This window comes from Oncorhynchus masou, chromosome 21 (assembly GCF_036934945.1).
Source record: "Oncorhynchus masou masou isolate Uvic2021 chromosome 21, UVic_Omas_1.1, whole genome shotgun sequence".
Taxonomy (NCBI): domain Eukaryota; kingdom Metazoa; phylum Chordata; class Actinopteri; order Salmoniformes; family Salmonidae; genus Oncorhynchus; species Oncorhynchus masou.
Genome location: NC_088232.1, coordinates 40,751,876 through 40,776,126, shown reverse-complemented (window position 1 = coordinate 40,776,126; position 24,251 = coordinate 40,751,876). Strand labels below are relative to the sequence as shown.

Below are 24,251 nucleotides of genomic sequence, written 5' to 3'. Positions count from 1 at the left end.
AACTACCATTCTTGTGTACACAGCGACCTGGCATGTTAATATTGAGGAATGAGGAATTAGTGTGTGTGTGTATATTTCCTTTAAATGTGCTTAGAATGTGTGTGTGTGTTCCCATCCCCTCCCCTGCCTTGTTTATATTCCCATGGGCACAGCGTGCCGTCACAGCTGACTGAGCAACATGTGTATTTAAGTGTATTTAACATGTGTATTTAAGGTGTCTTTGATTATTATGTGTTCGCATCTCGCCACAACACAGGAGGAGCAAGGCGTGTCTGTGAATCCGTCTTTCATGTGTACACTAACAACCTCATCCTCTGGTTAACCCACCTGTTTTTAATAGACGCTGTATGATATGGAGCCGTTCTGTGTCACTGCTCTGGGAGTTATAGGTGGTCACACAGCCAACAGGCTACAGAGACTGATGAGTTGCATGACCTGTAGATTTAAATAGTTTTGTATGTTTACAAATGGACAGAAATTGTATGGACAAAGGTATTGTCAGTTCGTCACTCTCAGAGGAAGTCACTGGGAATGATAATAGCTGATAATTGTCATATTCTAACAGGATGGTATTGGTGCGAAGACGTAGAACAGGCCCTGGAACAGTCCTGCTGCAGCAGCTGCCCATGCTACGCCCTGTTATGTCTAGTCTGCGGTCTGTCCGTCCGTCTGTCTGTCTGTGAATAGAAACAGCTGAGGAAGCCTAGTTGGCCAGTACACAAATTATCCCCATTCAGCTGGCTGTAGATAAAGCAGGGAAGGTTTATAATGATTGTGTAGCAGTCATTCTGACAGAGTGGTGCTGTCCAGTATGGTAGAAACAATGTATTACAGGGTAAAAGCCAGAGAACAGGAACTTGTCACACCCAAGCTTTGAGCTACATCACAATAAAGATGTGACGAGAGATATCCCAATGACAGATACTAGAGACATCACACATGTGAGATTAGACATCACCTGAAACAGAGTTTCACTTCTAAGTCCTTTCATCATCCTCGTGGTAGACTTTACTGTTGACTGACCCAAGCCATAGAAACCGTGGTTTCTCTCTTAACCTCATCACCAGGCTCAAATTGCTGGAGCATAGAGAGAGAGAGCCGGCTGTTGGACGAGATTACATCTCTCCTAAAGTGGCAAGACTTACACAAACTCACAGAAGAGTCCAGTGCACGCAATGGCCAGATGCTGCCAAAAGTGCCATACATCACTGTAAGCTAAAACAGATTGATCCCACAAGATGCATTTGCATGGAGTCAAGTTGAGTGCTGCCAGAATAAATCTTAATTCACTATTTTACTGCTTCATCATAAGATGTCTGTCTTAATCTTCCAAAGGGCCAGAGACATGTGGAGGGTAAGAACCTAATCGTCTTTATGTCTTCTGTGCCAATCATCCAGACTCTAGGTTACATCATGAGCCATTTAGTCTGCCACGTAACTCATAATAGTGTCCTGCAAACTGTATATTCACCTCAATTTATTTTACTTTGTTTACATTTGTGTACAAATGAATGAGGTTACTAAAAAACCCAGATTTATGATAAATATAAAAAGTACATTCCACATTAAATCCAGCGCATTAAATAGCTAATAAAACAGACTGATTTGATCAATTTACTGGTTAAGGCTAAAGTAAATAGTAAAGTAAATAGTAATAATTAGATATTTCTACAGGTAGTTTTTGCCTTCTGACAACGGCTTTTAAAATATGCAGTTTATATTTTTATAATCTCAGTTAACATGGAACTAAAGTCTTGTGTAATTGGGCAGCTGCTGGATTAAGTTCTGGGTCCAAAAGTGATCAAGAAATGCTAGAATCAGGAGCTCCACCCTCTCTCTTTACAAGTTACGGGCCGAATGTCCGCTCCCATTCACAATTCTAAAGACGCTAACACCTGCCAAATCGTGATTTGTCCAAATAACTAGCGACGAAAAAACCTCAAAATCAGAACTACTGCTGCTCGTTATCTCACACATCCCATAGATTCTATGGTGCCAGTTATGTTTACGTAGATCTGTCCAGGAGACATTGATATTGTTATAACAGTAAAGCTGTAATTGCAATCAGTACACATCCCAACCAGTAGATGGCAGTGTTCTTTGTGTGGGCGGTGGAGGAGCTCGAGATTATTATTTCTTGCCTGCAGAGACCGCAGTCTCTCCCACAGAAGGCACAGGAGCCCATGTCCTGCATCACATCAGAGTTGTAGGACCTCACTGCTTTACGCCCTTTAAGAAATGGCAGAGGGAAATATTGTATTGATAAATATTGCATTGATAACAAGAGAGACAGTCTACGCATGAGTGATTGTCTGCTGTGATAGTAAAAGGTACTTACTTGGTTCATAGTAGTCATACACCTGAACCACAGCATCTTGCACATGTGACACTTTGAAGTTTCTTATCATTGGGATTCTGATGCACACCTGTGTTGTGGTCAACTGCAAATAAAAGTCATGAATTAGCTACACAATCAATAGATGATTAGCTACACACAATCTACACAATCAATAGATGATTGGCTACACACAATCTACACAATCAATAGATGACACAAATGAAACTTCCAACGTACAGGCAATACAATGTGTATTTTCCTAATTCCATCCCTGAAACAGCAATGCTATTGTATCTAAACATGGGATGTACAATATGTAAAGTTAACTTACTGAATCTAAATAGAGGCTAACTTTCCCAGGAGAAGCCTCAACTTTTCTGACCAGGTCACCCGTGGCAACAGCCTGTGGCGCAAGGGTGAAGCCACTCAGCACACCTACATCTACCAGCACCATACCTGTCTGAGCTATCTTCTGGCTCTCCAACAGCCTAACACAGAACAAATACATGAATAAATGACCAAATACATGATTATATATGAGCATATTTCTGTCTGCTCACAGACATTTATCAAGACATAAAACTGTCTAGATAAATGTATAATAGTGGCTCAAAACACAAACATGTCTTAATGCCTGCAACAGGCAAAGAATGGTTGAAAACATCTCCATAGAGATGGACACTTACCTGGTGCATATGGATAACATGATATGGTCCAGGTCATCCTCATCATCGAACACTTCAACTTCCAGAGAGAAACCTTCATGGTCTGTGTCATCTTGGCTCCTCTCAGACAGCACTCTGTCCTCTATGTTGTAGAACACATTCATCTGAATGACAGGAGAGGTGATAAAAGTCTGTGGGTATCTGAGTTACATTGTAATTACTATAGTTATATCTTCTAAGTACAGTACTGTATAACTTGTTATGAGCAACTACAATACCACAATAAACAAAAGAGCTTTGGGGGGCAAGATGTTTTAGGGGGGGGTCTGTAACAAGATGTTTTATGTTTTGGGGGGTATGTAACAAGATGTTGAGGGGGTCTGTAACAAGATGTTTTGAAGATGGGGGTCTGTAACAATATGTTTTTTTTGGGGGGGGGGTCTGTAACAAGATGTTAACAAGGGGGTATGTAACAAGATGTTTAAGGGTGTCTGTAAAAATATGTCTGTTATGTTTAGGGGGTGACTGTAACAAGATGTTGAGGGGGTATGTAACAAGAAGGGGTGTCTGTAAAAATGTTTTGGGGGTGACTGTAACAAGATGTTGAGGGGGGGTATGTAACAAGATGTTTAGGGGTGACTGTAAAAATATGTTTAGAGGGGGTCTGTAGCAAGATGTTTAGGGGGGGTCTATAACAACATGTTTAGGGGGGTCTGTAACAAGATGTTTAGGGGGTCTGTAACAAGATGTTTAGGGGGTCTGTAACAAGATGTTTAGGGGGTCTGTAACAAGATGTTTAGGGGGGTCTGTAACAAGATGTTTAGGGGGTCTGTAACAAGATGTTTAGGGGGTCTGTAACAAGAAGATGTTTAGGGGGTCTGTAACAAGATGTTTAGGGGGTCTGTAACAAGATGTTTAGGGGGGTCTATAACAAGATGTTTAGGGGGTCTATAACAAGATGTTTAGGGGGGTCTATAACAAGATGTTTAGGGGGGTCTATAACAAGATGTTTAGGGGGGTAACAAGATGTTTAGGGGTCTATAACAAGATGTTTAGGGGGGTCTATAACAAGATGTTTAGGGGGGTCTATAACAAGATATGTTTAGGGGGTCTATAACAAGATGTTTAGGGGGGTCTATAACAAGATGTTTAGGGGGGTCTATAACAAGATGTTTAGGGGGGTCTATAACAAGGGGGTAACAAGATGTTTAGGGGGTCTATAACAAGATGTTTAGGGGGTCTATCAAGATGTTTAGGGGGGTCTATAACAAGATGTTTAGGGGGGTCTATAACAAGATGTTTAGGGGGTCTATAACAAGATGTTTAGGGGGGTCTATAACAAGATGTTTAGGGGGTCTATAACAAGATGTTTAGGGGGTCTGTAACAAGATGTTTAGGGGGGTCTATAAGATGTTTAGGGGGGTCTATAAGATGTTTAGGGGGGTCTATAACAAGATGTTTAGGTGGGGTCTATAACAAGAAGGGGGGTCAAGATGTTTAACAAGATGGGGGGTCTATAACAAGATGTTTAGGGGGGTCTATAACAAGATGTTTAACAAGATGTTTAGGGGGTCTATAACAAGATGTTTAGGGGGGTCTATAACAAGATGTTTAGGGGGTCTATAACAAGATGTTTAGGGGGTCTATAACAAGATGTTTAGGGGGGTCTATAACAAGATGTTTAGGGGTCTATAACAAGATGGGTCTATAACAAGATGTTTAGGGGGGTCTATAACAAGATGTTTAGGGGGGATAAGATGTTTTAACAAAATGTTTAGGTGGGGGGGGTCTATAACAAGATGTTTAGGGGGTCTATAACAAGATGTTTAGGGGGTCTATAAGAAGATGTTTAGGGGGGTCTATAACAAGATGTTTAGAGGGGGTCTATAACAAGATGTTTAGGGGGGTCTATAACAAGATGTTTAGGGGGGTCTATTATAACAAGATGTTTAGGGGGGTCTATAACAAGATGTTTAGGGGGGTCTATAACAAGATGTTTAGGGGGGGTCTATAACAAGATGTTTAGGGGGGGTCTATAACAAGATGTTTAGGGGGGGTCTATAACAAGATGTTTAGGGGGGGGTCTATAACAAGATGTTTAGGGGGGGTCTATAACAAGATGTTCAGGGGGGGTCTATATCAAGATGTTTAGGTGGGGGGGGGGTCTGTAACAGAGGACTAAATTAAAGGCAAGTTGGAAGCAGGACTTCCATCATATCCTCTCTGTGATACAATCGGAGCCGATTTACCATGGACCAGACGGTATGTGTTCCAGATGATATTTGCCACAATTAATGTGGTCAATTACCATGTTTTTGTGTTGACCCGTCTCAACACAGGGTTCATGCTGCATTGTGGCGGGAAGATCTATGAGTCACAGCTGTTGCCTTCATTCACACTGGACATGGTTCCAAGATTGCATGGAAAGCTAGTGAGGAGACAACCATTGTAATGTATGGCCTTTAAATCTGAATTGTAGGAGTCATTGTAGGCCCCCTCCATTGCCTGTAAGAGCATACCAATACATCCCAAACAGGGGTACTAGGACCCCTGGGGTTACTTGGTCTATCCACAGGGGGTACTTGAGAACTCATGAAACCATAGGCCTACTGGGAAAATTCAAAACATACCTCAAATCAAATCAAATTTTATTGGTCACTAACATGTTTAGTCACATACACACGTAGCGAAATGCTTGCAGTAACCGAAAAAGGTTGGGAACCACTGTTCTGACATAGTTATGTCATCACATATCATAAACGGCAAGCACAAATAGAAAATTGTGTTCATAGGAATGACTTTAGACATCCAGTTTTTTTTATTTAACTAGTCAGTTAAGAACAAATTCTTATTTTCAATGATGGCCTAGGAACAGCAGGTTAACTGCCTTGTTCAGGGGCAGAATGACAGATTTGTACCTTGTTCGGGGATTCGATCTTGCAACCTTTCGGTTTCTAGTCCAACGAGCTAACCACTAGGCTACGCTGCCACCCCAATGATAAATAAGTAGCAATACCTGAAGTAAGGCAAATCCTCTTCCCTCCATAAATACATTGATGAGTAAATCTTGTTCAGCATCTACCTGGAAAAATACAAGATCTCTATTAATACTGTACTGCCTTTAAACGATACATTATGGTGGCTGTTTGCTTGTGTATGCTGTTAGATGATCGTTGAAATATCATACATCTTGAAACAGACAAAGACCACTGTGCCCAATTTACCTCTTTGCTCTGATGTACCAGGTAGTTGGTGGAGTTGATGTTGAAATGGGACACTGTAGGTGAGACTGAGGTGGACACTTCGACCCCCAGCTCAATGGCATCTGCCCCACTAAAGGCAGCGTAGACAGACAGGGCTTGTAGGGCTACCACTGTGTCCTAAGAGAGGAAAGGGTCAAAGTCGGTATCATCTTGGAAATCCACCCATCTGGGATAAATCTCTCTTATTGAAAAGGTCACTTTAAGACAAAGGGTCATAGAGAAACAGTGGCATGAAGATAGAGAGACTTATCGAGGGTCTTCTACAGTATGTGAAGTTAGGGTCTACCTGTGTGCTCCCATATGCCCCCAGGTGGTTCCTCTGCTGACTCAGCCACTTCATGAGGGAGATGGCCTCCACCACACTAGCCCGCTTGTACAGCGCCAGCAACACGTAGGCAGCCATCTCTATCTCTGCTGATCGCGGCTGCCATGAGTCAGACACCTCTGCACTGGACGACCGCCAGGTCTGGACCCCATCTGGAGGGGACAGCAACAGACACCAGGTCAAACAGGATCTCGCAGGTAGATGGGCTGATGTCATCGATATTTACACATTATGTACATTATCATAAGACCAATGTCGATGGTTGAGACCATACTGTTCCTCAACTGATCACTCAAAAACAATATTGATTGTCAACATTTTGTCATGGGCTGTCACGGGCATCTTCTCTCTGTGGCACATATTGACAACCTGTAAATAACCATAGCTAATTCAAATGCAAATTACCTCTAATATCAGCTCTCCTCTTGAGCTCATCCAGGGCTGTGCCTGCGGTGAGACTGTTAGCCAGAGACAGGGCGTATGCCGCCAGACACAGGCTGTAGTTACTGGACACCCCGCTAGCCACTTTGCCCTCCAGATAGCTCCTGGTCAGGGACTCGTTGCCGGGGAACATGCTCTACACACAGACAAGAATAAAGGATGGCATGAGACAGGGACACATCAAGAGAGACAATATGGTGGCCCAAGGCCATCATTAAGTTTGCAGACAACAGTCCAACAGTGGTAGGCCTGATCACCGACAATGATGAGAGAGCCTATAGGGAGGAGGTCAGAGACCTGGCAGTGTGGTGCCAAGAAAACAACCTCTCCCTCAACGTGAGCAAGACAAAGGAGCTGATTGTGGACTATAGGAAAAGGCGGGCCGAACAGGCCCCCATTAACATTGAGAGGACTGAAGTGGAGCGGGTCGAGAGTTTCAAGTTCCTTGGTGTCCACATCACCAACAAACTATCATGGTCCAAACATACCAAGACAGTTGTGAAGAGGGAACGATAACAACTTTTCCCCCTCAGGAGACTGAAAAGATTTGGCATGGGTCCCCAGTACCTCAACAAATTCTACAGCTGCACCATCGAGAGCATCCTGACCGGTTGCATTACCGCCTGGTATGGCAACTGCTCAGCATCTGACCAGAAGGCGCTACAGAGGGTAGTGCGTACGGCCCAGTACGTCACTGGGGCCCAGCTTCCTGACATCCAAAGACTCCAGTCACCCAAGTTATAGACTGTTCTCTCTGATCCTGCATGGCAAGCAGAACCGGAGCGCCAAGTCTAGGACTATAAAAGGCTACTTAACAGCTTCTACCCCTAAGCCAAAAGACTGCTGAACAACTAAACTAATCAAATGGCCACCCAGACTATTTACATTGAACCCCCACTCCCCCCTTTGTTTTTACACTGCTGCTACTCGCTGTTTATTATCTATGAATAGTCACTTGATAAATTACCCTGTATATTACATCGTTATTGTTATGTAAATGTATGGTGTTACTTATTGACTTGAGTATTTTTACCTTAGTTTATTTAGTAAACATATTCTTATCTCTATTTCTTGAACTGCATTGTCGGTAAGGTAAAATTTGTCACATGCACTGAATACCTGTTCTATTCAGTGCATGTGACACATTTTTATTTGAAGGCTAAGACTCCTCAAATGTTTAGATTGTCAACCTTCTTCTCCTTACACTTGGTTCTAAATACTTTGGAGAGTATCAAACTCACTCAACTTGCCACCACACACACTGTGCTTTCATCATTTTGTTTTGTAAATTTTAAACTCTTGGTTCTCCTTACCCCATAGGCCTGGTCCTCCAGCAGTGTCACCAGTACATAGGAGGTGAGAGAGACGGGTCCATCCAGGCCTCCCTGCAGCTCAGTATGAATGACCCTGCCCATCTCAATGAACTCTCCCTGGGATCCCTGCTGCTGGACCAGCCAGCCCATGGCCTTGGAGAGAACACTTTGGTCAATCTGCATGAAGGACCGGGCCTGCAGGAAACACCTCAGGACAAACGCTGTCAGCCTGGACCAGGGAGAGTTGTGTTTGAGAACAGATACACTTTGAAATGAATGCCTTAAATCTGAACCCCAGCTATGATATTCACATGATTATATAATGACTTACCAGGTACTACCAGAAGTGTCGCTGGCTCCAAAGGCACTGAAGGATCCATCATCTCTCTGGAAAGATAGCTGTCTCTGATATCCTGAACAGGAATGACAGAACATACTACATATGAACATAACTCTTCAGAAGAGACAACATTATACTCCAATCATACAGAGTTATAGAGCATGGATTAAATCATACTGAACTATAGGGCATGGATTAAATAATACTGAACAATAGGGCATGGATTAAATCATACTGAACAATAGGGCATTGATTAAATCATACTGAGTATCATACTGAACAATAGGGCATGGATTAAATCATACTGAGTATCATACTGAACTATAGGGCATGGATTAAATCATACTGAGTATCATACTGAACTATAGGGCATGGATTAAATCATACTGAGTATCATACTGAACAATAGGGCATGGATTAAATCATACTGAGTATCATACTGTACTATAGGGCATGGATTAAATCATACTGTATCATACTGAAATAGGACATGGATTAAATCATACTGAGTATCATACTGAACAATAGGGCATGGATTAAATCATACTGAGTATCAATACTGAACTATAGGGCATGGATTATCATACTGAACAATAGGGCATGGATTAAATCATACTGAGTATCATACTGAACTATAGGGCATGGATTAAGTCATACTGAACAATAACATGGATTAAATCATACTGAGTATCATACTGAACTATAGGGCATGGATTAAATCATACTGAACAATAGGGCATGGATTAAATCATACTGAGTATCATACTGAACTATAGGGCATGGATTAAATCATACTGAACAATAGGGCATGGATTAAATCATACTGAGTATCATACTGTACTATAGGGCATGGATTAAATCATACTGAGTATCACACTGAACTATAGGGCATGGATTAAATCATACTGAGTATTATACTGTACTATAGGCATGGATTAAATCATACTGAGTATCATACCGAACGAAAGGGCATGGATTAAATCATACTGAACTAAAGGGCATGGATTAAATCATACTGAGGATCATACTGAACTATAGGGCATGGATGAAATAATACTGAACTATAGGGCATGGATTAAATCATACTGAACAATAGGACATGGATTAAATCATACTGAGTATCATACTGAACTATAGGGCATGGATTAAATCATACTGAGTATCATACTGAACTATAGGGCATGGATTAAATAATACTGAACTATAGGGCATGGATTAAATCATACTGAAAAATAGGGCATGGATTAAATCATACTGAGTATCATACTGAACTATAGGGCATGGATTAAATCATACCGAACGAAAGGGCATGGATTAAATCATACTGAACTAAAGGGCATGGATTAAATAATACTGAACAATAGGGCATGGATTAAATCATACTGAGTATCATACTGAACTTTAGGGCATGGATTAAATCATACTGAGGATCATACTGAACTATAGGGCATGGATTAAATAATACTGAACTATAGGGCATGGATTAAATAATACTGAACAATAGGGCATGGATTAAATCATACTGAGTATCATACTGAACTTTAGGGCATGGATTAAATCATACTGAGTATCATACTGAACAATAGGGCATGGATTAAATCATACTGAGTATCATACTGAACTATAGGGCATGGATTAAATCATACTGAGTATCATACTGAACTATAGGGCATGGATTAAATCATACTGAGTATCATACTGAACAATAGGGCATGGATTAAATCATACTGAGTATCATACTGTACTATAGGGCATGGATTAAATCATACTGAGTATCATACTGAACTATAGGGCATGGATTAAATCATACTGAGTATCATACTGAACAATAGGGCATGGATTAAGTCATACTGAGTATCATACTGAACTATAGGGCATGGATTCAATCATACTGAACAATAGGGCATGGATTAAATCATACTGAGTATCATACTGAACTATAGGGCATGGATTAAGTCATACTGAACAATAGGGCATGGATTAAATCATACTGAGTATCATACTGAACTATAGGGCATGGATTAAATCATACTGAACAATAGGGCATGGATTAAATCATACTGAGTATCATACTGAACTATAGGGCATGGATTAAATCATACTGAACAATATGGCATGGATTAAATCATACTGAGTATCATACTGTACTATAGGGCATGGATTAAATCATACTGAGTATCACACTGAACTATAGGGCATGGATTAAATCATACTGAGTATTATACTGTACTATAGGCATGGATTAAATCATACTGAGTATCATACTGAACTATAGGGCATGGATTAAATCATACTGAACTAAAGGGCATGGATTAAATCATACTGAGGATCATACTGAACTATAGGGCATGGATTAAATCATACTGAACTAAAGGGCATGGATTAAATCATACTGAGTATTATACTGTACTATAGGCATGGATTAAATCATACTGAGTATCATACCGAACGAAAGGGCATGGATTAAATCATACTGAACTAAAGGGCATGGATTAAATCATACTGAGGATCATACTGAACTATAGGGCATGGATTAAATAATACTGAACTATAGGGCATGGATTAAATCATACTGAACAATAGGACATGGATTAAATCATACTGAGTATCATACTGAACTATAGGGCATGGATTAAATCATACTGAACAATAGGACATGGATTAAATCATACTGAGTATCATACTGAACTATAGGGCATGGATTAAATAATACTGAACTATAGGGCATGGATTAAATCATACTGAATAATAGGGCATGGATTAAATCATACTGAGTATCATACTGAACTATAGGGCATGGATTAAATCATACCGAACGAAAGGGCATGGATTAAATCATACTGAACTAAAGGGCATGGATTAAATCATACTGAGGATCATACTGAACTATAGGGCATGGATTAAATAATACTGAACTATAGGGCATGGATTAAATAATACTGAACAATAGGACATGGATTAAATCATACTGAGTATCATAAAGTACTATAGGGCATGGATTAAATCATACTGAGTATCACACTGAACTATAGGGCATGGATTAAATCATACTGAGTATCATACTGTACTATAGGCATGGATTAAATCATACTGAGTATCATACTGAACTTTAGGGCATGGATTAAATCATACCGAACGAAAGGGCATGGATTAAATCATACTGAACTAAAGGGCATGGATTAAATCATACTGAGGATCATACTGAACTTTAGGGCATGGATTAAATAATACTGAACAATAGGGCATGGATTAAATCATACTGAGTATCACACTGAACTATAGGGCATGGATTAAATCATACTTAGTATCATACTGTACTATAGGCATGGATTAAATCATACTGAGTATCATACTGTACTATAGGCATGGATTAAATCATACTGAGGATCATACTGAACTTTAGGGCATGGATTAAATCATACTGAGTATCACACTGAACTATAGGGCATGGATTAAATCATACTGAGTATCACACTGAACTTTAGGGCATGGATTAAATAATACTGAACAATAGGACATGGATTAAATCATACTGAGTATCATACTGTACTATAGGGCATGGATTAAATCATACTGAGTATCACACTGAACTATAGGGCATGGATTAAATCATACTGAGTATCATACTGTACTATAGGCATGGATTAAATCATACTGAGTATCATACTGAACTTTAGGGCATGGATTAAATCATACCGAACGAAAGGGCATGGATTAAATCATACTGAACTAAAGGGCATGGATTAAATCATACTGAGGATCATACTGAACTTTTAGCATGGATTAAATAATATGGTATTAACTATCATGGATTAAATCTGAGTATCATACTGTACTATAGGCATGGATTAAATCATACTGAGTATCATATCATGGATTAAATCATACTGAGGATCATACTGAACTTTAGGGCATGGATTAAATCATACTGAGTATCACACTGAACTATAGGGCATGGATTAAATCATACTGAGTATCACACTGAACTATAGGGCATGGATTAAATCATACCGAACGAAAGGGCATGGATTAAATCATACTGAGTATCACACTGAACTATAGGGCATGGATTAAATCATACTGAGTATCATACTGTACTATAGGCATGGATTAAATCATACTGAGTATCATACTGTAAACTATAGGCATGGATTAAATCATACTGAGTATCATACTGTACTATAGGCATGGATTAAATCATACTGAGGATCATACTGAACTTTAGGGCATGGATTACATCATACTGAGGATCATACTGAACTTTAGGGCATGGATTACATCATACTGAGGATCATACTGAACTTTAGGGCATGGATTCAGCATGTGTGAAAGCTCATCACCTTCCATCATGTATGACAAAGCCTTGCTGCGTATCTCCTCATATGGCTGGATGGATTTTGCCAAGCGCTGCAGGACATAGACGTTGGGAGCGAAGTTGATCATGTTCTGCTCTCCACAGCCGAGAGGCATCTTAACCAGCAAGCCCAGCCCTGTGATGGACAGGCCCAAGATATCACCTGTCACACCACACCCCACAAACAAGAAGGGAAGGGAGGAACCATTTAGACGTTATACAACCTAAACATTGTGGTGGTAATACAGACGGATTGGGTTTGACATTTCAGACCAAGCACCCTGAACCGATGTGTGAGCAGAAAGAGAGAGATGGACAGATTAAAGAGAGGGAGGAGAAGAATATGGCAGAGGTGAAGAGACAGAAAAGCCCTTGGTGTTTAGAATAGAGGAATATGCCCTGTACAGTAAACACAAAGCGCAAGAAGATTCTAGGTTAGCATTCCACCATGACAAATACCCAACATCTCTGGACCTGACTGGTGATCATCATAAACAACCCAGCAGCTGCTCTGAGTCGGCTTGCCACAAATATTGTTTTGATAGCCCTCATTTCTTTTTCCATCATCTAACACCCAACATGGTAAATGACAGCTCTTTACTGGACTACCACCTGCCTGCTTCAAGCTCTGTGTCTAAACACAAAATGAAACATGGGCGTATGCTGCGGTTGAGTTCACGACATGTAAAAAGTAAACAGAGCTATGTTGGTGACAACAAAAGATGGATTGTATAGAGTAGGGCAGGGTACATACCAACCACTGCCACGTGAACCCTCTCGCTGCCTGGCACTACATCTGGAGGGAAGGAGAAGTGGAGCTGTCTGGACAGGTTATGGTTGGTCGGAACCACCTCCAGGAACACGGTCTCTGAGTAGGACTGTTCTTTACCCTCAGGCTAAGAGAACACACAGACAGCGATTACGGGAGGAGTACCAATTGGAAAAATACACAGAGTATACCAAACATTAGGAACACCTTCCTAACATTGAGTTGCACCCCCCTTTTGCCCTCAGAACAGCCTCAATTCATTGGAGCATGGACTCTTCAAGGTGTCTAAAGTGTTCCACAGGGATGCTGGTCCATGTTTTCTACAGTTGTGTCAAGTTGGCTGGATGTCCTTTGGGTAATGGACAATTCTAAATACACATGGGAACCTGTTGAGTGTGAAAAACAAAGCAGCATTGCAGTCCTTGCCACAAACTGGTGAGCCTGGCACCTACTACCACACCCCGTTCAAATGCACTTAAATAGTTTGTCTTTTTCATTTACCATCTGAATGGCACACATATATAATCCATGTCTCCATTGTCTCAAGGCTTAAAGATCCTTTTTTAACCCGTCTTCTCCCCTTCATCTACACGGATTCAAGTGGATTTAACAAATGACATCAATAAGAGATCATAGACTGACCAGGTGAATCCGGGTGAAAGCTTTGTCATGGAAAGAGCAGGAGTTAATGTTTTGTATACTCACTATAGTGTTAATTAGTGATTTACTGGGGTGTTCTGAGAGGGGTACTGAAAGGTGTGCATCAAAAGACACAGATACAGTTCATCATTTTACAGTCACCAAGGATCCATTTTGTAACTCAGTTATTCAGCCCCGTTGTACCTTCACAAGCACTTTACGAACAATCTTTTCTGTGGCCTGTCCAGTCATTGCTTTCACAGACATCAATATCTCTCCAAAAACCAGAGGCCTGATGGGAAAGAGAGCGGTGGCGCCGCCCTGGCTCCCCACCGTCACTCTACGTGCGTTCACCATAGAAACAAGGTCTCGGTCTGCCAGAACAAACTCAAAGCGAGAGCTCTCAGCAACCACCACTATGACCTGTGGAGAACAACAGGAATGGGAAAACAATTGAGGATGGATCACTTACATCCAGGAAGCTGTTTGATGTGGGAGATACAAAGAGAATGGGAAGAAGGTAATGATTTCTAAGACGTTTTCACAAGTGTTTAACAACTTGTTTTTTTTGTCCACTGTTCGAGAGTCACACAAACTGTTCTTTGAAGAAATCACCCTACATGGTGAGATTGTTAAGACCATAAACATGTGAGGAGAGGTAAAAAACCTCCTGGCCATTTCAACCAAGACCACTGACCTCCGTGTCCTCTTCTAGATGGTTGAAGATGTTGACCTCGAGGACAAGCTGCTCCCCTCTGGTGATGCATTCTGGGACATTCAGAGACAGGGAGACATCTGTGGACACTATCAGCTGTGGAAGACAACCAATACTCAAGATTATCCTCAAAAATCAAATTCTAGAATATCTGAATAATGCCCTGACATTAAATGAAACATACCATCTTTATCAACCATGTATTTATGTCACACAGCCATACATGTAACCTATTGATTAGAGAGGCCAGCCAGCAACTAGAGGGGTTAAAAGTGGAAGTCAAATTTTGGTTGGACCTTGGGTGCAATTGGCCAATAAAGTAATATTAATCTTAATAAACTACTAGTTATCTGCCCAAACTAGGTAGCGGTGGAGGTAGTGGATAGGTCTTAACATACCTTCTGTGGTTTAAAGGTGAGGCCCAAGCCCAGGTTATCTGACATAACAAACGCCATTGCTCTCCAGGAGGTGATGCTGTCTGGGACAGCCACATGGAAACTAGTTGTTGTTGACTCACTGACACAGACAGGAAGGAGTATTTCAACATTCCCTGCAAATAACCCTAACCGTTTTCAATAGTGGTGAATGTAGACGGTATCCTCAAGAATATTCACACCTAAGCCTTGTTAATGTGCTTCTCCTAAAGCTCACCTGATGTTCATGTCCAGCCACAGCCAGGTCTTCGAGAAGTCCTGTCCCATGGAAGGCCTCCACTCTGGCTGATCCTCTCTCATGAGAGCCTCCGTCTCATGATCTGATGGATACACAACATAGTTCTGATAACCTATCTAAGCCTCCGTCACAGAGCCTGTACCACTGTGAATGGAGATGTACTACATAAATAAAATAGTACGCCACAGCTCCACAAGAGGGAACCCTTGATTCCATATTCAATTCAGACACACAAATATCTCCCAATGTGTGTTTGTTTATGCATTTGGTTTAAAATGTTCATTTATCCAAACACTAGAGTGTGTAATTGTTTTCATACCCATTTCAGTCTCCTGATAATCTCCAGTTGTCTGTAAACTGGCATCTGTTAATACCACAAGGTTGCAAGCCTAAGATTTGAAAAGCAAAAAGCAAATGTTCATGACAACATTGTACATAAAACACTGCAGGCCATTTAGACCTGTGTGTATAAACAGAAAAGGTTTTGGATACTTTATATGGAATTTCATCTGCATGGTGTTCAACGTGTGAAATGAACACAATAGTAATACAACACATGTAACAAAGCCAAAATGATACAGTATGATAACAGACGCTTCCATCACTGTCAACTACGTGTGTACGGCCCAGAAGTGGGTCAGGTTGCTCATGATGTAACATGACATTAGATAACTGGGTTGATTTTCAGTGAGGTGAGGCTTGGGGTAATTCCAGGCTCAGTGTGGTCTATTCAGCGAGACACAATGTGTGGTGTCAATACCGTGAAAACGGAGAGCGGGCTGTCGTTCCCTCCAGTTATTCCACTATGGTGAAGGGTTCTCTCCTCCTTGAGGTATTCAGTCATATCCGCCAGCACCTGAGAACAGCACAACACTAGAGTTACCACAACCTCTTAGAAAAAACATGATTCCACAACAATACAACTAGCTACATTACAGCCAGTTGGGTCAGTTCTGGGGGAGACTGAAGTTCACCATGTCTCCACTGATACAGAGCCTGACTGCTGAGCTGATTCGCAAAACTGTTACAGTCACAAGATGAACCACTTGAGGGTTATTCCAGGTTATTGAATGCAACTATTGTAATCGAAGGGAAAGCCCAAAGAGAAAGACCATTATCACGGACATTATCTGAAACCTCCTTTATGTCTGATTGAACTGTTCACTGCTTCACAGAAGTATCAATTTCAAATCAAATTTGATTGTATTCACAGATGCAATCTCAGATACGGGTGCTTTACAGACAATAGAGGCAATAAAGCACGGTAAATCCTAAACGTTGTTTACAGTAGGCTGTATTTCATGTGGCAGGGATTATATAGATGTACAGTACAGTTCGGTATTGTTGTGTTCCTTACCTTTTCCTCTGTGATGTCACCAGAGTCAGAGTCCTTGTCCTCCATGTCCACCACCATGATTCCAACCAGAGAGCCAGGTTCAATCACAAGGACAGTGAGGGACACCTCTTCACCTGGCATCACCTTCTCATGGCTCCAGCTCAGATATACCTGGAGAAACATGTACACACAGTATAAGCAAGTAAAATATGCCAGACCTAGTCTGTACACTTAACAATGTTAGCCTTCCATATGTATTTCATGGCTTCTAAAATCACCATTGAGGCTCTGCAGCATCATCAGTAAGGTTCAGACTGATTTATCTAGTGAATAAGTTAGTTACTTCATTTTGTAGGACTCCATGGGGCTTGATGAAGACGTGCATTGAGTCATTGATGATCTCTCCATCTGGTAGGACACAGAACACAGTGATGCAGGCCTCTGGTGACCAGGATACTAAAGGGGACAGAGAGAAGGAGGGAGAGGTTGCTGTCCCAGCAGCCACCACCTGACCCCTGGATGTCACCTGGAAGTTAATGACACAAGAGGTCAAAGCAGAGGTCAACCTAAAGAGAACTGCGGAATCACTATACTTCTCTACAATCTCACCAACCAAGAGAAATACCTACCAGATAGTGAAGCTCAGTGAGTTGGAAAGTGCTCCCTACAGATATGGGAAGAGGTTTTCCAATCTGGAACATAAAATGCAAAAAAGTATTATTTTCATCAACTGTATACCATAGGTCAGGGGGACTCTTACCCTACAAGGTCTGGAGCCTGCTGGCTTTCTGTTCTACCTGAATTAAATGCACACACCTAGTGTTCCAGGTCTAAATCAGTCCCTGATTAGAGAGCAACAATGAAAGAATGCAGAGGAACTGGTTTTGAGGTTGATGGATTCTGTTAAAATGTAACGGGGCATCAGGGTAGCCTAGTGGTTAGAGTGTTGGACTAGTTATCGGAAGGTTGCAAGTTCAAACCCCCGAGCTGACAAGGTCGTTCTGCCCCTGAACAGGCAGTTAACCCACTGTTCCTAGGCCGTCATTGAAATTAAGAATTTGTTCTTAACTGACTTGCCTAGTTAAATAAAGGTAAAAAATAAAAATAAAAACATGTTTCAAGTTAAACTGTAGCCTGGAAGATGGATAGCTAAACAAAGAGAGGAGCATGGACATTCCACAGGGGAAAGGAGGAAACTGACTGAGGTCATACAATGTATAGCTGGGGAGGTGATGCCAACAAAGGAAGAGTATAAGATGTGTTGTGAGCTTTCTAAATGGATGCACTCAGCTGATGGCATCCTTGGTATAAAACACTTGAAACTTCTCTTGAGCTTTTGGTCTCAATTCCTTATTGCAAAGAGGTTGCAATAGCATTTTTCTTTTAACAAGATACAGAGCTGAGTTTGAGGGCCTTAAGTTAAGGCCAGACTCATTTAGAGTTGCAGTCAAGTTTTGGTGATCTAAAATGGATGCTGGTATGTCACCTGTGGTGGAGAGCGGAGGCGTTGGATCTGGATGTATGATCCACTGGGAGAGGAGTGGTTACTATTGTAGAGCTCCAGGCTCTCCTCACTGCCCATGAACATGGCCTGCAGAGAACAAACTCATGTCTTGTAGTGTCACGTCACAGATAAAACGCGCACACACACACACAATTTACTCCGTTCTGGGTCCCGAGATTATAGCTCGTGGTGCACATGTTCATACAATCATAGAATGGTGACTTGGGATTGTGTTGAATTAGATTCATCTTGACCTACTGCAAGGCTCTCCAACCCTGTTCCTGGAGATCTACCCTCCTGTAGGTTTTCAATCCAACCCCAGTTGTAACTAAACTGGTTTAGTTAATCCACAAACTAATTATAACAAATCAGGTGCGCTAGATTAGGGTTGGAGTGAAAACCTGGAACAGGGTTGGAGAGCCCTGACCTATACTACTGAGAGGAACATCTGTGGTTCCAAACTAGGTCAAGTATACCTTCCGATGTGTATTTCTTATATAGTTTTACTGCTTACCCTCACTTGACAACTGAGTCTTGATTAATATCCGTTCAGCTGAATTGCTGAAAGTGAGTTTCGTTGCGTATGGGGATTCTTGTGGTATAGAGAGTAGCTCCTTGAAACGTGTCTATTCACCTGAATGAAAAGCATCTCTACTCACCTGAATGAAAAGCATCTCTACTTGTTTGCGTAACTGGAACTCAATGTGTACGATCCCATCCTCAGGCACTGGTAGAGTCAAGCGTCTATAGCTTTTTATGTCCTCCATCTTGTCTTGTGGTGAATCAGAGTTGGTTTCTCCCTGGTTCTGTCCGATGGGCTTAGATGTTCTGTGACCGATGTCAATGAACACAGAGTTAATCCGATCCTCTGGAGTCAGAGGGTCGTTGTCGTACCTGGATATTTTCAGCTGAGGGATACAGGAAGGTGTCTGTGATTCATACATTATTATTAGAACAGTGAACTAGTGGTACCAAAGGTAGAGGTATGTATTACTCCAAGCTAATAGATATTTACCACTCACATGTGTTGAAAAGTTTAAAGATGGCTTCAGAACATGTGGGAAATTGTAGAATTCAAGGTGGTATGTATTCTCCATAACGTGCACGACCACAGTCTTATTGGTTTTGAATCCTTTAGGACAAAAGACAATGAAACAGGTAACTACCAAAATAAAGGAAACACCAACATAAAGTTTATTTTAAAACGGCAGGGCGTTGAGCCACCAAGAGCCAGAACAGCTTCAATGCGCCTTGGCATAGATTCTACAAATGCCTGGAACTCTATTGGAGGGATACGACACCATTCTTCCATGAGAAAATCAATCATTTGGTGTTTTGTTGCTGCTGTCGTGGAATACGCTGCTTCAGAATCTCCCTAGAAGTGCTCAATTGGGTTGAGATCTGGTAACAGACGGCTCTGGCATACGGTTTACACTGTTTTCATGCTCATCAAATCATTCAGTGACCACTCATGCCCTGTGGATGGCGGCATTGCCATGGTAGTCAAAATAATGGGCAACTGGGCCTTTTATACATAAGCATGATGGGATGTTAATTGCTTAGGAATTGCTCAGGAACACACCTGTGTGGAAGCACCTGGTTTCAATATACTTTGTATCCCTCATTTACTAAAATGTTTACTTTATTTTATCTGTGAACAATCCAGCTATATTAAATTAATTTAAATATGCATCAAACTGTTACTTCAAGTTTAGCAATATTCTCAAACCACGTGATATACAGATGTAGAATCTTAATTTAAGCCAGTTTGCTACAGCAGGAAAATAATCCTGCAGCAATAAGAAATGTGAATTATTATGTGGATTATAATCAATTGACATTTTTGTAGGGGTTGATACATTTTTCATAAGGGAAAATCAAGTCAAATGTGAAAGTGGAAATTAAACTTCAGAAGCCTTTTTAAACCTCAAATACACTACAAAGTTTTGAATTTCCTGCATTGTAGGAAAGTTCTCCTGCAACAGGGTGATCAAATTAAGATCATACATCGGTACCTCACCTGTGGACATCTCTGTAACACAAGCTGTAATATAAAGGATTCCATTGGTGTGGTGCTGAGAATTACTCAGATCTGTTGCCCTGTGCTGGCGTACAGGAGGATCATCTTGGCTGATGAGAAACTGGGTCGACCCATGAATCTGAAAGAGATTGTCAGATGATGTGTATGACATTCTGGCACCATTGTCAGGCAGGTACACCTGTAACATATATCCATTTTGGATCAAACAGTTACTGAATCCTGGCTCAAACTGGATTTAGCTAGCATGGTTTGCTGTTACTGGTTTCACTTCATAAACTTAGCATGACAGTCTTACATCTTTAGTTGCATTATGGACAATGGTTGGACGGCCAGAGTTGAACAAAGCAGACACCAGAGTAACTGTGACAGACAGTGTCCCCTTGACTGGCTGTCCATTGGTGTGTCTAGAAAGAAATATAATGTATGTGAACCAATAGAATTTACATATTGAAAGTAAATTTTTCTAGCACCTTTAATATCGATTTGCTTGTTTTATTAAAACCTGACTCACTGAGCAGTCACAGTCCCTGAGAGGTCGTCTACCATGACAATCTCTGGGGCCGTCTTAACCTGCACATTAAAGTGGGGCAGCTCTAGAACAACAGCCACAAAGAGAGGTTGAATAGATAGTCTGATATGTCAACTATCGGAAACATTTCAATGCCCCGAACCCCCTCCACCCTTCCATTCCTTTAGCCAACCCTTAACTAGGCTGTTTCCAATCATTAGCTATGGCAACATAGCTAGGATTATCTTACCATAGTAATCCACTACGAACTGCTCCTCTGTGCTCAACTCCTATAGAGAAACAAAAACCAATGTCAATGGGGTGAAACTAGATCAGATCTTCATCACCGATATGAAAAACAGAATGTATTCATGGTGGAATACAGTAGGATGACAATGCAGTATGATAGTATGGTGAATCATACATCCACCATGGTCTCGATGGTCCATATGCCGAGGGGAGTGGTCTGAGACAAGTGGAATTCTTTGGACACAACGCCCAGGTAACTGTTCAGGGACGGCCACCCTTGGATGAGGTTCCCTTTGGGATCCTGGATTACAAGGCAGGTAGCACAAAGGGATAGTCAAACTGTTTAGAACACAACACAGGCTGGAAATCTATTCATCACCCTGGGTTTAGTTTCGAAGTTCTCACACAGATAATTCAGACCCACCCTTATTGAGACATACACACGGCCCTTGTGTGGCTTGCCATCTGGTTGGACAGACAGGACTCTCATTTTGACCGTGTCTCCTGGTCTATAGTTGTGTTTATCAGTCTGGATGAAGGTGGAGAAAGTCCTGGGGTTGAAGCGTAGAGTGGTTGTGTTGATGAATACCAATCGTTCTCGTTGGTATCCCCACACATGCAGTTTAAAGGAATACGTCTGATCAACAGAGCTCTCAGGAAACTAAAAAATAAAAATATATTACTTAATTGAGTTGATCTTATATATATATATATATATATGTCAAAATGAATGCCATGCTTGGTCTAACTGTTCAAATGTGTATACTTTTTGTATCCTCAATGGTTCTTCACACACCCCTGACCAGCCCAGATATTACCTCAATAGACAATAAATACTGATCTAAAAAATACTCACTGGAGGAAGATCTAGAACTCCAGTCACACCTTCGGAAAAAAATCAGCAACAATGTTTAAGTTGCTTAATAACAAAAAGTTAAAAAGTTAAACATCTTGCCAAGTTATCTTGCAGTAAGCATCATATAAGTGAATGTCACCTCCTGTAAAGGTGCTCTCTGCCTGGACCAGGCTGGTGTTGCCATTGGTCAGCTCTGCTGTGACCCTGACTGGATCGTTAGTGAGGATGGTGACAGCCAGGGAGGTAGGGGTCCCAGGACGCAACACACTGGGAGCTGAGATCAAGTATTTTGCACTCATTCTGAGAAAGAGGAGATAGAATTCTGAAATTTTTTCCACTAATTGGTCTTTTAACGAATAACATCAGATCTTTTTAAGAGGTAATCTGATTGGTCAAAATATCAATTACTGAAAAAAAATATTAGAATTGGTCAGCCTGTGTAAAGCCTACGAGTGTTCAAGCAATCAATAAAATGCCCCCAATCAATAAAATATGCTTCTTGGCTCCTATGAGTTCTGACTATCAGACATGAGTACTTCTAATAATAAACAGATTACTTGACAGCGAAGACCCAGTCATCTTTAGAAGTTCAATTTAAAGATATGGCAAAATATATCAAATAAATCACAGAAATATCTAATTATCATCAGCTCAAATTGAAGGTGAATTACCTGGAGGAGACCTGAGCAGAAGTAGAAATGACAGCCAGTGCCACACAAACTCTCAGGAGCCAAATCCTCTCCATGTTTTCTTTACTGTACCCAGGGCCAGACTGAACGCAACACCTGTCCGTATTGCTCTAACCAACTCCACTGACCCGTTCCGTACCTGTACAAACCACACCCAGTGTGGAGTCCAAGCGGCCACCGCCCTGCCATTACCCAGCCCCACACACAGCCAGCCATATCAGATTCATCCTGTGTCATGCAGTGGGGGGCCGAAGAGGATCATGTGGGGATTGACACTACATCTCGACCCAGAGGGACTATATTCAGTAGCTGAGATGATACCACGCATGAACTAAATCCAGCTTTTTCAATATCACCAACTTGGAACAAAAGTTAGCTTGTAGCAAAACAACTTCCAAGCCAAGAGCTATATGAGTAATATTATTCAGTGTTCTAAGGTTTTCATCATTCATTCAAGTACAGTTGAAGTCGGAAATGTACATACACCTTAGCCAAATACATTTAAACTCAGTTTTTCACAATTCCTGACATTTAATCCTAGTAAAATTTCCCTGTCTTAGGTCACTTTATTTTAAGAATGTGAAATTTTAGAATAATACTAGAGAATGATTTATTTCAGCTTTTATTTCTTTCATCACATTCCCAGTGGGTCAAAAGTATACAGACACTCAATTAATATTTGGTAGCATTGCCTTTAAATTGTTTAACTTGGGTCAAATGTTTTGGGTAGCCTTCCACAAGCTTCCCATCCCAAGCCATCTATTTTGTGAAGAGCACCAGTCCCTCCTGCAGCAAAGCACCCCGACAACATGATGATGCCACCCCCGTGCTTTACGTTTGGGATGGTATTCTTCGGCTTGCAAGCCTCCCCCTTTTTCCTCCAAACATAACAATGGTCAATATGTCGAAACAGTTCTATTTTTGTTTCATCAGAGCAGAGGACATTTCTCCAAAAAGTACGATCTGTGTCTTTTGTACCCATTTCCTCCAGCATCTTCACAAGGTCCTTTTGCTGGTGTTCTGGGATTGATTTGCACTTTTCACACTGTCGTGTCTTTAGCTATGCCGGATTAAGTGATATGACATGCTATTCTATAAAACCCTTTCTCAGTAATTAATATTACCTGATTGAGCTAATCATGTAAATGTAATTAACTAGAGTCAGGGCACCAGGAAATAATATTTATAGAGCTGTATTCTTCCGAATTAACTCTTAAAGACCTAGCAATATTTT

The 24,251-nt window shown here is 41.1% G+C and overlaps 1 protein-coding gene across 1 annotated transcript; it reads right to left on the bottom strand.

Moving 5' to 3' along the window:
- Positions 1-1,306: 1,306 nt before the first annotated feature.
- LOC135507410 (CD109 antigen-like) lies at positions 1,307-19,487 on the bottom strand. Its single transcript, XM_064926955.1, has 23 exons — positions 19,334-19,487; positions 18,657-18,761; positions 17,800-17,862; positions 17,514-17,696; positions 17,192-17,341; positions 16,595-16,690; positions 16,154-16,223; positions 15,814-15,916; positions 15,561-15,678; positions 15,145-15,258; positions 14,652-14,870; positions 13,794-13,935; positions 13,026-13,202; positions 8,677-8,758; positions 8,346-8,574; positions 6,997-7,168; positions 6,553-6,743; positions 6,228-6,383; positions 6,020-6,085; positions 3,025-3,167; positions 2,670-2,826; positions 2,339-2,441; positions 1,307-2,229 (listed from the first exon to the last, which is right to left on the bottom strand). Exons 1-23 carry the CDS (start codon positions 19,439-19,441, stop codon positions 2,039-2,041), a joined length of 3,138 nt encoding a protein of 1,045 aa, XP_064783027.1. The 5' UTR covers positions 19,442-19,487; the 3' UTR covers positions 1,307-2,038.
- Positions 19,488-24,251: the final 4,764 nt, after the last annotated feature.

Excerpts from the sequence above, each read along its gene's own strand:
- LOC135507410 (XM_064926955.1), bottom strand. The coding sequence starts at position 19,441 with ATGGAGGACATAAAAAGCTATAGACGCTTGACTCTACCAGTGCCTGAG. Across the intron at positions 17,697-17,799 it reads TCACTGAGCTTCACTATCTG|GTGACATCCAGGGGTCAGGT; the intron begins GTAGGTATTTCT and ends ATTAACTTCCAG. Across the intron at positions 2,827-3,024 it reads ATGTTATCCATATGCACCAG|GCTGTTGGAGAGCCAGAAGA; the intron begins GTAAGTGTCCAT and ends GTTCTGTGTTAG.